General features: G+C 36.4%; 1 protein-coding gene across 12 annotated transcripts in view; it reads left to right on the top strand.

The window, feature by feature from the left end:
• Nucleotides 1–1,129: 1,129 nt before the first annotated feature.
• LOC110097826 (BTB/POZ domain-containing protein FBL11) overlaps nucleotides 1,130–17,230 on the top strand; it is a 93,288-nt gene continuing 77,187 nt past the window's right edge. For 10 of the 12 annotated variants that reach the window (XR_003700126.1, XR_003700128.1, XR_003700127.1 and 7 more), the window contains exons 1-2: nucleotides 1,130–1,473; nucleotides 1,572–1,622. Coding sequence is in view for 6 of the 12 variants with exons in the window: in XM_020824421.2 (XP_020680080.1) it covers nucleotides 1,295–1,473; nucleotides 1,572–1,622 (230 nt within the window). In the remaining 6 variants the exon portion in view is untranslated. Of the gene's footprint in view, nucleotides 1,502–1,571; nucleotides 1,623–17,230 lie in introns of all 12 variants that reach the window. The other 2 variants (XM_028693195.1, XM_028693196.1) reach the window with 2 other exon arrangements.

Here is a 17,230-nt window from a genome sequence, read left to right as displayed (position 1 = left end):
TTCAACAATCGCGGAAAGACCGCGAATCAGAAATTCAAAATCAATGATGAACTTTCTCTATCTAGAAAACAACAGCTTCTCTCTCTAGCAAATCACACCTTCAATGCACATTATTGTTCATAACCAACCCTAATTTATACCACTCAAACAAAAAAAAAAACATCATAATTGCCACTGCGTTCTCTCTCCGTTATTCCTTCCCCACTGAAGCATGGAATTGAGGATGTTCTCCTGCAAGAAGTTGTCGTTGCACTAGTCTCCTTAACCTTGGTTTGCTTTCCATTGCTGATATACATTGAGAAGTGTTAGGTGATCCGATTCAGAACCATAACACTTTTCTCTTGATGCATGTTCGTGCGATTGCCACTTCCCCCTGTTCCAAATCCTAGTCAATCGTCTTCGTTGATGCAAAGCCACCATAACCGGAAAGGCTATGCATCTAAGCCAATGACGCCTCCAGGGACATGTACTTGGAAAGTTGTCGAGGAGATGATAGGTCACAAGAATGTTGGGTTTCAGGATGGGGTGGCGCTTGCGGCATAGCAGTTGGAGGAGAACATCTTCATTGGATACCAGGTCTTTCTTCCACGACTCCAATCTCTCCTCCATCTTCATCCATCAATTTCGTTGGCACTTGCTGCTGGAAGTTAAAGACGTAGCGCGTGAAGAGGGATTTCGGCAGGAAGAAGATGCCGTGAGCTGTACGAGAGACGGAGTGATATATTTGAGGTAAACTATTAATTGAATGGTATAACTACAATATTAATATATTTGAGGTATTAGATATGTAAAATAAGAAGAATATAATGGTATGCATCTAAATCCCCCTTATTTAAATCTATTAGATAAATTAGCGCCCACTTTTGCTTGGACAATGTTGTTTGGTCCTCCCCTGAATTATTGCATCCGGTCACCGGACGCGGAGAATAGGTTCGAACATCCAATAAAAATTTGCCACATCACCTACGCTTTTGACTGCGCTTTTGACTTGCGCTTTTTAGTTGCGCTTTGACTGCGCTTTGACACGCGCTTTACTTGCGCTTTACGTGCACTTTACCTACACTTTTGACGCTCTTAATTTAAAATACTATTTTATTAATATCAGGACCTATCATACCTGATGCAATAATTTGCCCCGCCGAAGTGATACCAAACTAAACGCTACTGTAGCCAGGTATCTCCAGCAAGAGACTGGCCAACAAGTTTTTCGCAGCAAGGTTTCGGGGAATTTATTCAGAATCGAATCTGGAGATTTCTTTTACTGTGGAAATCTTTTCGGAATCGGTTCGAAAAAATGGCTTCTACATCAAACAAGCTTGAAGATATTGTGGTTTTAGAGCTGGTGGATCCCTCTGTAGTCACAGAGAAGCTATCTGAGGAGGAGATAACGATCTCTACCTCGAGTATTCACAACTGGGACATTCCTTCGATTGTTTGCCACAGGATCGTCAAGGTCCAGGCTGATAGAAGCAGGCAATCTTTTTCTTTTTTCATCGAAAAAGTATTCCTCGAAAATCTCTTTTTTATTTGTTTATATTCGTAATTTTTGATAATCGGAACCTATCTTTCAGGCTTTCAGAGAAGTCTTGTTACTTTCATAGTCTTCTAAGTGGAAACTTCAGGTACGTTCCACTCAAATGCAAGAAATTCGATTACTTTCTTGATGAAGAGAGGATAAATCCAAATATTTAACATAAATTGTCTAGTCAATTAAATTATTGGCTAAATTTTTAAAATGAACTAAGTCGCCGGAGATGTGGCTTCCCCTCAAGATTGTCCATCATTGATTTGGGAGAAATCGTCTGAACATTGGGTGATTTTGCCAACGTCAATTCCATCATTGGGCTGCTTTTAAGTTGCTTATATTAAGGTGTTTTTCAACTAAACTTGTTCATTTATTTATTTAATGTTCTCGATGGAAGACTGTAAATGGCTCGTTGGTTCAAATGTTCCGGTGACTAAATTCATTGATATAACTGAATGTAACTTTTTCTAAAATTATAAAACATTTGATGGCAATATTTTGTACTTTATCAAGTATACATGGAATAAATTATACGAATTTAGCTGGATTTTCGTTCAAATAAAAATGTTTTTGAAAGGAAAAAGGAAAAATAAGAAAAAAAACCTCAACTTACCCCTGCCTAAATATAGTCTGGATGTAAGTTACGCACGATTAAATTGTAAGCCATTTTTTTTTGTTTTAAGTTATTTTTTTTTTAGTTTATATAAAATTATTTTCTTATAAGTGCATCGATTATTTTCCTGAAAATAAAAGGGTTCTTCTGCATTTCACTAGTAATTTCCTACTGCCATGAAAGTGCCAAATTTCCTAAGCCGAATCTAACTTTGGATATCCTCATCCTTTTTTTTAATTCAATTAAATTAGCATCTGTATTTTTTGTTATAAATCAATCTTATTAGAACCACAGAATATAATATAATTATATGTCTAAAATAGTTTGTACTTGTCAATGAGGTGTAAGCATTTGATTGGTTTCTTGTTTCTTGTATCGTACCTATCTGTGTCTTTTTAAGAGTGTTATGTCACAGTGTAATACACATTGGAAATTAATCTCATTCCATTACTCTCTTCCACTTTGTATGTTCTCTCTTCCTTAGCCATTGGTTTCTTCATGGTATCAGAAGTAGGTCTTTGATCCTATCAATGGCTCACTCCGCAAATTCTCATATCGAAGACAGCAGAGCTTCGCCGATCACCGAGGCTCAAGATCCGGTTATCTCTCCCGCCTTGAAGTTTCTTGTCTCCAATCTCAAAAACGTTGTCTCGATCCAACTCGCTCCCAACAACTACTCCATATGGAAGTCGCAGGTCCTCAAGATTATGCGTGCCAACGGTTTTCAAAATTTTCTTGATCCTACCTGTTCTTCCCGTGCTCCTTTTTTAACGAATCAAGATGGTTCGTCTTCTCCAAATCCCCTCTTCTCTCAATGGCTTATGACAGATCAAAACATCTCATCCTCTATCTACTATGCTATTTCTCCAACTGTTCTACCCTATGTCATCTCCCTGGACACCACTGCAGCCATTTGGCTGACCTTAGAAAATCACTTCCAATCCACCAATAGGTCCAAGTTCATCTAGCTAAAGAATGAGCTCCACAATATTTCTCTCAAGAACTCATCCATGACCCAATATCTCATCGAAATCAAGACTTTGGTAGATCAAATAGCCGCTGCCGGTTCCGCGGTGGATACGGAAGACATAATCCTCTACACCCTCAATGAACTCCCTCCCCCATATCAGTCGTTCAAAACTGCTATCAGAACCATGTTAACCCCTATAAATCTCGATCAACTATATCCTCTTCTTCTAAGCGAAGAAGTCAATCTCGCAACGGAGGCAGCTCGATCCAATGTTAATCCTGATCCGAACACGACTCTATTCCACTATCGCGAGCGAGGCAGAAGGTCTCGCGGACGAAACATATCCAACAACAACAGTTCCGATCGGTCCCCAGCGAGTGCCAGTCTCATCTGCCAAATTTGCCTAAAGAAGGGGCACTCAACTCAGTCAGGTTGGCACAAACTCAATGTGCAATATGTTCCTTCTTCAAGAAACTCGAGCAAAGCTCTCATTGCCAATTTCGATAACATTGAAGCGAACTAGTTCTTGGACTCGAGTGCCTCCACGCACCTCACAAACTCCTTGGACAACCTGTCAGTATCCACACCCTATCAAGGAACGGATAACATCACAATTGGCGATGATAGCTCGATCAACATCTCCCATACTGGGCGGGAATCCTCCTGACCCCGTCTCATAAGCTAAATTTATCAAATATTCTTCACTCTCCGTCTATTCATTATAATTTATTGTCTATATCTCAGCTCACTAAGGATAATAATATATCAATTATATTTGATCCATCCAGTTTTACCTTGAAGGACATGACGACGCACAAAGTCATTCTTCGCGGACCATGTAACGACGGGTTATACACTATTCTGATTGAATCATCTACTAAGAACAAAGCGCTCGCCATCACCACCTCGTCGACATTTTCTTGGCATCATCGTCTCGGCCACCCACACAAATGAATTTATGATCTTCTTTCTCGTTGTAATCCTGATCTTAAACTAGGCAAACATGTTTTTTCTTGCAATTCTTGTGACAAGATAACTTTTATTAATATCATAATAAAGGATATTACATCGAGTATGATTGATATCAATAAACACATTTTTCAAAACACTAAATAAAAATTAACAACACAAAACATCATATAACATGAGAAAAATATAAAAACATAATATCTAACAATCACACCACATCACATCTTGTACAGAGAATCAAACAGAAATACAATCATCACTCTGAAGGACCCTGATTTGGAGGAGGATGAGGAGGGCTGAAGAAGTTGAAATAGTTATTCATAATAGCCATATTCATGTTAACTGAATCAAATTGACCTCTAACCCAATCCATATCCTGCTGATGTTGATAATTCTGCAGTTGATGATGAGTTTCAATTTGATCAAAACGTTAATCAAAATGACTCTCAAGCCGATCAAATCGCTGGACCATATCCTAAAAATTTAGAGTACCAGATGGTTTAGGTGGAGGTCCTCTTCTTTCCTCCACTGAGTCACTACTTATTACGTGTGGATCTTTATTAAAGATTGCTCGGAAAGATCCATCATTGTAGTAGATCGACTCTTCTAAATTTTGAACTGGATGGACTAGATCATATTTCTTCTCTAAAAAGTAGGTCACAAGATGTCCTAAGGCTATATTTTTCTTCCTCTTGTGGGAGACATGGCCAATCTTAGAAAGTCCATAAAAGTACTCAATGATCAGTTGGGCTTTATCTATTGGTTGGCTTGCCATAATCAAATAAGTCACTGTAGAAAGAAGAGGTGTGATATTTACTCTATCACCAGCTTTAGGAATAATGGAAGTGCGAAGAATATGTTGGATGATACGGGCATTGTGGTTAAGAGAGGCTACCTTAGGAAAATGGCTTGCTTCACTGCATCCTCTAATGACTTGATTTATTACAGTCCAGTCAAAGTTGGAGGAGGTCAAAGTGTGGGCTCTAATCCCTTGAGTCCTTAAGTTCAAAAATATTCCTAAGTCTTTTTTAGTGATCTCCACTTTCTTCTTAAAAACATACGATCTAATCACAGTTTGGTCAGAGTTGAAGGACATATTGGCAAGGAAGTAGTGGAAAGTCTCCTTGTTGTAGAGATGGATCAGAGTGAGAATAAGACCAAACTGAGTGGAAGCAAAAATGTGCATTACCTTGAAAGTAAGTTATTTTTGGAGGACTCTAGAGAGAGTGATTTTGGCGGATGCGAATCTAGGGAAGGACTCCTCATTTACTTTGTACAGAAAGTTTTATGTTGAGTTTCTAGGGGTCCCTTAGCAAGAACCTTTTGCCTTTCTCTTTTGCTTGAACTAGCCATGAGAAGATCTAGGAGAATCAAAGATTGAAAGTGATTTTTGAGGGGATGAAATTTGAGTTCAAAACCTTCAAATTTAAAGAGAAAACAATTGTTTCGTACGAACGAAAAACTTTCGTCCCGTACGATTTTGGGTTCGTACATACGAAAAATATTTCGTATGGATGAATGTATGAGTCTAAAAAGAAACGGCCTTTCGTAAACATGCAAGTTACGAGGCGTCATTTCGTACAGACTTTAACCAAACAATCGTACAGACGAACAGGTGTTCGTCCGGGACGATCAGTTATTTAAGATCATTTTTATGACGGTTTGAAACGTCCCCTACATTGAATCGCCACATGTTCGTATGTACGAACTGAATGTTCGTACGTACGATTAGAAATAAAGAAACTAATCTTATCTGTATAATCGTTTACATACGTACATACGATTAAATATACATCGGCCGGACGATCGTGATGATCATAAAGACGAATAGTGATACGAAAAACTGAAAAATTGCATGCAAACCGTTCAAATGGACAGTTAATACGCTACACGCTTCGTCCCGTACGGAATTAATTTTGTACAGACGATATACACTCAAATTTCCAAGTCAACATTCAAAATCATGAATCTAGATGTGAGAGAACACAAAACAAAACATACAGAAGTTTGCAAAATCAAATATGAACTAAACAATAAAAAATATATATATAAAGAAAATCACAAAATCAAAAGACACACAACACACTAACAAAAACACACATCATTGTTGCAGAATCATTTTATTAAGCATTCAAATCATTCACACCAACCCTTATTCTTAATGTACTGAAAGTATCAAAGGCTAGTGGTTTTGTAAAAATGTCTGCAAGTTGATTTTCTGTTGTAACATGAATAAGTTAAATTTCTCCTTTGGATACATGATCCCTTATGAAATGATGCCTGATGTCTATGTGTTTGGTTCTTAAATGTTGAATAGAATTTTTAGAAATGCAAATAGCATTAGTGTTATCACAATAAATGAGAATAGTGTTTATTGTTAATCTTAAATCAATCAACAGTTGTTTCAACCAAAGTACTTGTGCCACACAACTTCCTAATGCAATGTATTGAGCTTCAGTAGTAGATAGGGTTACTGAATTTTATTTTCTGTTGGACCAAGAGACTAAAGAATTTCCAATGAATTGACATGTTCTAGAAATACTCTTTCTATCAACCATACAACCTGCAAAATCTAAATCTGAATATCCAATTATTTCAAATGAAGAGCTAAACTTAGGATACCAAATTCCTAAGTTCTGAGTTCCCAAGAGATACCTTAAAATTTTTTTCACTGCTGTAAAATGTGATTCTTTTGAATCTGATTGAAATCTAGCACATAAGCAAACACTAAACATGATATCGGGTCAGCCAACTGTCAAGTAAAACAAAGATTCAATTATATTTCTAAATTTCATTTGATCAACAGATTTTCCCTTAGGATCCTTATCCAACTGAACTGAGGAACTCATAGGTGTACTAACAGGTTTAGCATTGTCCATTTAATACTTTTTGAGGATGTCCTTAATATACTTTGACTGATTAAGAAATGTGCCATCCTCAATTTGCTTAATGCTAAAGCCTAGAAGGTAACTCAAATCTCCAATTAAACTTATCTCGGATTCACTACTCATTGTTTTAGGAAAATCATCACAAAGATTTTTATTTGTAGATCCAAAGATGATATCATCAACATAAATTTGTACAATGAGTATATCCTCTCCTAATTTCTTCAAAAATAGAGTTGTGTCTACACTTCTTTTTTTAAAAGATTTCTCAAGTAGGAAGGTGCTTAACCTCTCATACCAAGCCCTAAGTGCCTGTTTCAATCCATATAATGTCTTTTTCAATTTGAAAACATGATTTGGGTGTTTAAAATTTTCAAACCTTGGAGGTTGTTCTACAAAAATATCCTCTTGAATTATCCCATTTAAAAAGTCACTTTTAATATCCATTTAATATAATTTAAATCCTCTAAAATAAACAAAGGCTAATAAAACCCTAATTGCTTCAAGTCTAACTACAGGGGCAAAAGCTTCCTCAAAATCAATCCCTTCAATCTGATTATACCCCTTAGTCACTAATCTTGTCTTATTTCTTATGACTACTCATGAGTCATTCATTTTATTCTTGAATACCCACTTAGTTCCAACTACACTTTGATCCTTTGGCCTTGCAGTTAATTCTCAAACTTCATTTTTTACAAATTGATTTAGTTCTTCTTGTATAACCAATATCCAAAATTCATCCGAAAGTGCTTGATCAATATTTGTGGGTTCTATCATTGAAATAAATGCTGAATGATTGACTTCTTTATTCAGTCCATGCTTAATCCTAACACCCTTACTAGGTTCTCCTATAATCAATTCCTTTGGGTGATTTTTAGAAAATCTCAAATTTCTAGGCACTGAGTTTTCTACCAAATTTTCTTCCAAATTCACTTTCTCAATATTTTGGGAGTTAATTTCTATCTCATCCTCTTCAACAATTAGCTCTTCCAAACTTCCAGATTCATCAAATACAACATGTGTGGTCTCCTCAATTACCAAAGTTCTTTTATTGAATATTTTATAAGATTTTTTAATACTTGAGTATCCAATAAAAATTTCTTCATCTAATTGTGGATCAAATTTTCATAAGGCAGATTTTTCATTATTATGAATGAACACCTTACATCCAAAGACATGCAAATGTGACAAATTAGATGTTCTCCTATTTAGTAACTCATTGGATGTTTTATTAAAGTTTGATCTCACATTCACCATATTCAGAACATAACATGCAGTGCTAACCGCCTCAGCTCGAAAATATTTAAGAAGTGAATATTCTGCCAACATTGCTCGAGCGGCTTCTATTAATGTTTTGTTTTTCCTTTCGACTATCCCATTCTGCTGAGGAGTTCTAGGTGTAGAAAAATTATGATCAATTCCTTTCTCCTTACAAAAATCCTCAAATTTTTTATTCTCAAATTCTCCTCCATGATTATTTTGAATAGTCATAATCTCACATCCTAATTTTTTTTTTGAATCCAAGTCGAAAAGTTTCTAAATTCATGATTCACTCTTATGAAATAAAAATCTGACCCATGTGAATCTTGAGAAATCATCCACAATCATAAATCCGTATACCTTCCCTCCTAGACTTACAGTTCTAACTGGTCCAAAAAGATCCATATATAAAATCTTCAATGGTTTACTAGTTCTAAGATCTTTATTAGACTGAAAAGAGGACGTTACTTGTTTTCCTAATTGACATGCATCATAAAGGTGGTCCTTAGTAAGGTCCAGTTGGTATACCTCTCACTAAGTTCTTTTGGGTAATCCTCCTAAGATTTTTTATACTAGAGTGACAAAGTCTCTTATGCCAAAGCCATGACTCATCAGAAATAGTCTTTAAACAAAAAGCAAGAGTTTTAATGCAATTCAAGTCTAACATATACACATTATTTACCCTTATACCATTCAAAACATCATTACCATTTAGGCTTAATATGCAGCTTGTAGGAAAAAAATTTTACACAATAATCTTTATCACATAGCTGATTAATACTCAGAAGATTATGCTTCAAGCCTTCTACCAACAAAATATTTTCTATAATTTTTTTTTAAATTTTCAATCATACCTGACCCTACCACCTTTCTTGTGATGTTATCTCTAAGTGTAACCTTGCCTCTACTCCTGGCTTTCAGTGATATGAATTGTGCAATATCTCCAGTCATATGCTTTGAACAACCGCTGTCCAGATACCATATGCTCTTACGAGACCTTGTGTGAGAGCAATCCTGCAAAAATATCAAACATTAGATCTGGGAACTCAAACAAGTTTGGGTTCACCGTTTTGCAAATTATAAACAAATGCATGTATGATATGTCTAGTTTTATGCATCTTAGGTTTTCACACCAAATGAGTTTTCTTCTTCAATATACATATGTGAGCTATATGTCTAATCAATCCACAATTATGACATTTGACTCATGGAAAAGGATTTCTTAATTTTTTATAGTTTATCTATTTATTTATGCATTGCATAAATTTAGGATACAAAATAGGATTAGTGAAATCTTCAAGTCTTGGTGGTATACTATTATCCTCGAGGGCTTCTATTTTCAGTTTATAAAATGAATTCATATTTTTCAAGATGCGATTTGTATAATTTACTCGATATATTTTGCTATTAAATTCATCCTTATTATTTTTTATTTCTTTTTGAAGTTTTGCATAAGATGATTTTAAACTTTTATGGTTCTTATTCAAATTATCAAACTCATCAAGCAATTTCATGTGGTTGTTATCAATTAAATTATGATATTTCCTAAGAATCTCCTTTTCTCTTTGTAGTTCTTGAAATTTTAAGTTCAGACAAGCATGGATTTTCTTTAACTTTCTATATGCATCATGTATGCATTCAGAGACATCAAAAAGTTTATTATAAGATAAGTTACATACCTCTTCTTGATCTGACTGATCAAGATTATCGGCCATTAAGCATAGATTAGTGACTTCCTATTCCTTTTCAGTCTCTAACGAGTCTAAAGCTGAGTCCGCTCAGAAAGCTCTTTAGAATTTCTTCTTGACTTTCTTCACAATAAATTTCTCCTCTACCTTCTCATTTTTAGGAGTGGCTTTGAGTTTTGGGTAATCTGACTTAATATGTCCAGGTTTTCTGCACTCATAACAAATAACATAATTTGAAACATTGACATTTCTATTAAATTTACATCGATTCCATTGCTAGCGTCTCTTTTACTTCCTCTTCAGAAAGCTTCTGAACTGTCTAGTTATCAGTGCGATGTCGTCTTCATTCTCAGGTTGTGAGAGTTCACTCTCTGACTCCACTTTCAGTGCTATGTTTTTCTCTCTTCGTGGTTCACCTGCATCAATCTTTCTTTGACTCACCCCTTGCTCGTAAGCAATAAGTGATCCAAGAAGATTGTCAATAGAGTAAATGTTTAAATATTTAGACTCTATAATTACAGTTATTTAGCATCATAAGGAGTAGGTAAGTAACGAAGTGTTTTATTTACCATTTCTGCATTCGTTAGTTCCCTACCTAATGCATGTAAAGAGGTGACTATTTGTATGAAGCTTGTGTACATGTAAGAAATGAATTCATTGGGTTTCATGCGAAACAGTTCATAGTCATGCAACAAGATATTAAGTTTGGATTGTTTAACTTCATTAGTCCCCTCATAAGTTATACAAAATCTATCCCATATGTCCTTTCCACTCTTGCAAGTGGAAACTCGCATGTAATCTTCATATTTAAGAGCACAAAAGAAACTATTCAACTATTTGGCATTAAGTTGTGCTAAGTCACGTTCCTCTACTGTCCAGTCCGCAAAAGATGTTTCAAATCTAACTTTAATCTAGTTGGTTTTGTATACCCTTCCTGAACTAAGATCCACATACGGTAATCAAGTGACTGTAAAAATGTAGATATGCGTGTTTTCCAAAAATCAAAAGGAATATTATCAAACAATGGAGGTATAGTTATAGAGTAACCCTCAGGTGTATTTTGGTTTACAAATGTAGCCATGGTCGTTAATCAAAAAATAATCTAAACTTATGATTTTGAAACTAAGCTCTAATATCACTTGTTGAAACTTGTTAAATATATAAATTAGGTTGTTAGACTTAAGCTTATGTCCCAGCGGCTAACCGAGAGGGAGGTGAATTGGCAATTTAAAAATTTTATCACCCTTTTATAATTTTAAAAAGGATTTTTCTACCACAAATCACACATAAATAGTAAAGTTAAAAAAAAGGCAGCGGAAAAATAAAAAAACACAAGATTTATAGTGATTCGGTCAAACATGGCCTACATCCACTCCCTGAAGTCTTCCACTTCAGGTATTGCACTATTACCACTTAGTGTCTCTCCTTTTGCCCCCACAGTAAGGCGGGTAAGCCTTTACAAAAACTCTCTTCCACCACTACTCAATGCGGCAGAGAACCGTCGTCCTTTCACACCCTCTAAGTGTAGGCAGAGTACCTCCCGCTATTCACACTCTCCAAGTGTAGGGAGAGAACCTTCCCGCTGTTCACATTCTCCCAGTGTAGGCAGAGAACCATTTGTCCTTTCACACTTCTCCAAGTGTAGGCAGAGAACCCTTCGTCCTTTCACATTTCTTAAGTGTAGGCAGAGAACCTTCCTGCTGTTCACACTCCTCGAGTGTCGGCAGAGAACCAGATCTCCTTGACAAGATCTTCTCACGAGAAATCTGGAAGGATAAAAGAAAAGAGTAATATAATCACAATTCATAAACAAAGATTCTTACCTTTGAGTACCAAGTGAACACTTCACGCTCTAGTAGTTAGAAATCTCCTTCAAACACTCTCTCACACTCTCCTACAATCTCTCTTCAGTTTGCACGAAGACCAGTGGACAAAAAAATTACAAGCCGGTTTTAAGAGGACCTTTTATTTGAAAGACACAAAAAACCATAAAAAACTGCAATTTTTCAAATATGTACGTACTTGATCGTCCCGTACGATCGTAATTCATACGTACGAACAGTGTAAAAATTGTTGCGTACGAACTCAATGTGCATTTGTACGAAATTACTTCGTACCCGATCATCGTCCCGTACGAACATAGTTCGTCCGGTATGAACAGTTATTTTCAAGCTTCGTTGAAAAATAACTACAGTACGGTCCACAAGGTTAAGGAACAGAGGACATCGTCCTGGGTCGAATGGGCAGAATCGTCTGTACGAACTGGTAATTTCAGAAATCCGAGAACATTGTCCAGGGACGAATGAGACATTTCGTCTGGACGAACGGTTCAAAGTGAGAAATCAGAGGACATCGTCCAGGAACAAATGGGTAAATTCGTCCGGACGATCATGACTTAGAAAAATTTTCTTCACTTTCTGTTCGTTTCATTGCTCTCCGAGGGGTATAACTGACCTGATCGTCCCGTACGAACATGGTTCATCCCGTACGAACATGGTTCGTCCCGTACGATTAGTATGAGAAATTTTGTCTTTTAAAGATCTCCCCTAGTGTGTATGTACTAAGTTACTCAATTACAATCATACTTTCTCTGATTCAAAATGAATAAAATACAAACTTCAAATTACAAAATAGTATAGTCAGATCTTTATTTGAAGTCTTCACCAATCTGGAGTTTGATTTTCCTGAAATATTAGTACACACAAGAAATAATTCTTCCAAAATGTGTTAGGAGAAATTATGTAATCAAAACAATAATATTTGGAATCATTAAAATAACAAGTTGCAAGAATATAAAACATGCAAAAGCTAAGTAGCAACTCTATTAACATCTTTAAATGAGGCAAACGATTGGGTAACTTCTAAATGAAGTCATAAATCCTAAATTAAATTAAATATTGGGTATTCAAACAGATGTCCCAAACCATAATAAAATTAAAATCCACTTCTATTCACGTTAGTTTAATCGGGATTCTGAAAGGAGGCAATCTATAGCTGCTAATTAAATTTCCTGGACACTACAATCAAATGTTGTTAGTATTGGTAGATTGAAACCTAAGATATGCCCGGGATGACGGAACCAGGAGATCTTGATCGGGTTTATCTTCATCATCCACAACCAAGATTAAAGCTGATGCGCATCTAAACATTGATTCATCCTTAATCGAAAGTTCTCATCTACGCGTTAGGAGGGGCAATTAACTATAATAGCTTGCGCTCATAGGAAGTAGAATCCCACAACTAAATAAACCCTGATGCCGATCATCGGGGGAAATGGGGCCTAAAGCTTGCTAAATTGGGGTTTGTGCCATAGCGCTATCTTTTCCTAAGCGAACAACCCTATGTTAACCTGTAATCTAGAGGTATTCTACATTGTGAGACAAGCTTAGTGAAAATTCTCGGCACATGAAACTTGAACACAAGGTGTAGATCAATATAGACATGGATAACTTGCAAGGAATATTGCTCTATTGCACAATAATAAAAATTCCATTAAGTATCCTATCAACTTATAAGGAAAGCATACATAGAGGTCATGTGATGAGGACATCAACTAGAGATTTCTCCATGTGTACCATCGACGAAATCGTAGACCGACGACTACGATTTAGAGCCTTTACTTTTGATGTATTTATGTTTGCATTTTAGTTTTCCTAGTTACCCCTATGGGTAGTGAGTTCTTATTGTAGCCCCGAGGGCATTTGAGTCTTTCTTCTTTTCTTTATTATTGAGGCCTATATATAGATGTCTTTTGTTTTGTATGAGGTCAATGATAATGAACAAAATTTTAGATTTTTGTCTCCTACTTTCTTGTGAATTTTGAGAGAGTGGTGAAGCTTAGGAGAGGCCAACGAAATATCCAACATCCCCTTTGGTAGGCTCTTGTTTTTTTTTCCTTTGTTTATTTTTTTCTCCTCCTCTTTCCCCTCCCACATCCGTCGGCTGCAGCCCCCCCCATCCTCCCAATTCGTCGGCTCACCATCACCCTCCAAGCCACCGGACACTCGTCCCCCCCCACCCCTACCAGCCCCACCGTCGGCTTTCCTTCATCTCCCACCACCGGAATCCCATAAACCCATCCCCATTCACCAGCAACCCTCAACCCTAAGAAGGATTTTTAAATTCAAATTGGTTCTTAATTTCTCTCCTAAAATATCCCATTGGCAATTAGGAAAGAGTTTTTTTTTTATTATTTGAATTCAATTAACGTTTTGAATTCAAATAATTTCCTTATTCACTAATTCTAATTTAGAAAAGTTACTAAATCTAAGTCTAATTTAAATTTAAATTAGATTTGATTTAATATCCAACTTCCTAAGTTAAATATCTTGATTTGGAAGCTTTTGATTGCTCCCTAAATTCCTTCCCTCTCTCTATATGATGCCGGCCCCCCTACCCATGCCGCCTCTCCCTCTTCTTAAATCCCCCTTTTTCTCTCTCCAGTTAACTCATTAACTCCTAATTAAATTTCCCAACCTAGCCCCTTACCTACCACCCCTCATATTCTAAATTTGGGAGTAATTTTAAAATTCAAAATACTCCTTCCCTCCCTAGAAATTCTGAAATTGAATTTCAGATTTTTCCTTAAGCTTTCCCCTCCACTTCTCTCACCAATCCAAAAGAACAAACCCCTCCACCGAACCCTAGTCGAAATCCTCACCTTCCCCAAACTCCCTCCACTTTTTTCTCTTCCCCAAAGTTTCAAACATACAAGGATTATTTTTGAACCGACGTTGCCTCCATGAATGGCCAATCCTGAAGTCGACCACGGATTTGCTGTCACGACCCAACCCGACCGGAATGAATCCTTTCGCGTCGGGTCGCGACGGATAGAAATCCAGGATCTAGTTTTGGAATTTGCTTTAGACTTTCTTCCCATAATCAAAACATACAGAAAACACAGAGCTACTAAAAACATCCAAATACATATATAGAAATGCATCCTTTATTTTCTTCTTTTTTTCATCAAAATAATCATATATAATACAGTGCATGGCTACAGACAGAAAGAACAGAACAGAAAAGCCATGGCTGTACAAAAATCAAAAGTACAAAATACCTAATCACTGATTAGACACAGAACGGCTACTCCAAGACTTCCTTCCCTTTCCCAGAACCTGAAAACCACGCAAAAAACAAGGATGAGCTAACAGTTTAGTAAGACTACACTCACCAATTAAAATCTCTAGAAATTCATATCAGAAAACACATCAGAAGCAGTTATTCAAATAGCCGTACAGAATTCAAATAGTCGTACAGACATCGTATAGTCAACAGAATACAGATACTTGATCAAACCGAAATCAAACCACAGATACATGAATTCAAATCAGAGTGCAAAATAGATCTTATAAAACTTATAAAACTTTCAAATCACAGGATGGATCAGATCGTACAAATCAGAATTCAAAATCAGATAAAATCACATTTCAGATATTACATTTCATATATCACATATCCCTGACCCTGACAGAATCTCGACGGATTCTGGGCCCTTATGCCTCCCTTCCTTGACACTAACAGAATCTCAATGGATTTTGGCCCCTTATATCTCCTTTTGTGCTTATAGCACCAGAACAGAACAGATATACAGAATTTTCAGAATAGAACTTATTTTCAGATTTTCCTGACACAGATAGAATCTCAAAGGATTCTGGCCCCTTATGACTCCCTTCTGATATCACAGCACATCAAAGCAATCAATTCAGAAAATCAGATTTCGTCAGAAAAATCGTCAGCGGCATAACGGCAGTATACAGAATTTACACAGAATTCACATATTCAGAAATTTACGAAATTAACACAGATAATACAAAACAACATTGTAAGACTTTTATTGTATTGAAGCAACATTTTTCAACATCCTGATAATTCATAGTTCGATTAAAACGCCGCAGAATTTCAAATACCCGATAAAAATCTTCTAGAAAATACTCAAAACGTGCACAAATATCATATCAGAAACATACCAAAAGTTACGCGATAAAAAGTTCATCAATGAGAAACGAAACCAAATATTCGCTAACGGAAAGAAAATCCAAAAAAGAAAAGTCGTTAAAATTCTCGTTTTTGAAAATTGAGAAAGGCGGAATGTGCCTTACCTCGAGTCGGTCAACTTTTTCAACTAGCGTGAAGGACGAAAATGGACCGAAGTCGCCCAAAAATCACTTTTATTTCTTTTTCCTTCGGTTTTCTCTCTCCTGGGTTTTTTTCTCTCTTCAAAAAGATCTCAAACTCATATATATCCAACTTGATCGTCCTGGACGATCCAAAATCGTCCCGGGATGATTTGCCCACTAGACGAATTTCGTTTAGACGAAATATTTATCATTCCTGGACGAGTTTCCCTCTGGAAAAATTTCATTTGGACGAATTCCAGTTCGTCCTGGGACGAACTTCTCTATCCAGAAATTCCTCTACAACCTGTACCGATCGTCCCTGGACGATCCATCTTCGTCCGGACGAACCTGGAAGGAAAAAATGGCTTTCACAATCTCCCCAACTTCAGAAAAATGTCGTCCTCGACATTTCCAAAATAAAACTGAGTCAGAACAGGTTCGGATACAACTATCTCATATCTGACTCCTTCTCCCAAGTCGCATCGCATGCGGTTCTATACTTCCATTGAACTTTAACCATCGGAATCTGTTTACTTCTTAACTTGCGCATATCATAAGCCAAAATCTTTTCAGGCTCTTCCTTGTACTGCAGATTCTCCTGAATCTCCACATCGTCAGCAGACAGTTTCTTTTCAGAGTCAGAGATCCACTTTCTCAAAGAAGATACGTGGAACACGTTATGTATATCGGACATTTGATCAGGCAATAACAATTTATAATCAATATTTCCAATCATTTCAAGGATTTCAAAAGGTTTGACATACCTTGGATTGAGCTTGCTCATTCTTCCAAATCTGCTCACACCTTTCATCGGACTGACTTTGACATACACAAAGTCACCAATCTGAAATTTAACAAATCTATTCTTCTGATTGTAATACTTCTGTTGCATGTCTTGTGCAACTTTCAATCTTTCTTTAATCAGATTGATTTTCTTAACAGTTTCATCCACAAAAGTTAAACCCATTTCTTGTCTATCTCCCACTTCAGTCAGAGTCAAAGGTGTTCTACACTTTCTGCTGTACAGAGCTTCGTAAGGTGCCATACCAATACTGGACTGATAACTGTTATTATAAGCAAATTCTATCAGTGGAATATGATCTTCTCAACTGCCTCCAAAATCCAAAACACATAACCTCAGAAGATCTTTCAGTACTTGAATAGTTCTCTCAGACTGTCCATCAGTTTGAAGATGAAAAGC

The sequence above is a fragment of the Dendrobium catenatum genome, unplaced genomic scaffold (assembly GCF_001605985.2).
Source record: "Dendrobium catenatum unplaced genomic scaffold, ASM160598v2 fragScaff_scaffold_231, whole genome shotgun sequence".
NCBI classification, from domain to species: domain Eukaryota; kingdom Viridiplantae; phylum Streptophyta; class Magnoliopsida; order Asparagales; family Orchidaceae; genus Dendrobium; species Dendrobium catenatum.
The sequence above is the reverse complement of the archived record's forward strand: the minus strand, read 5'-3'. Positions and strand labels throughout refer to the sequence as shown.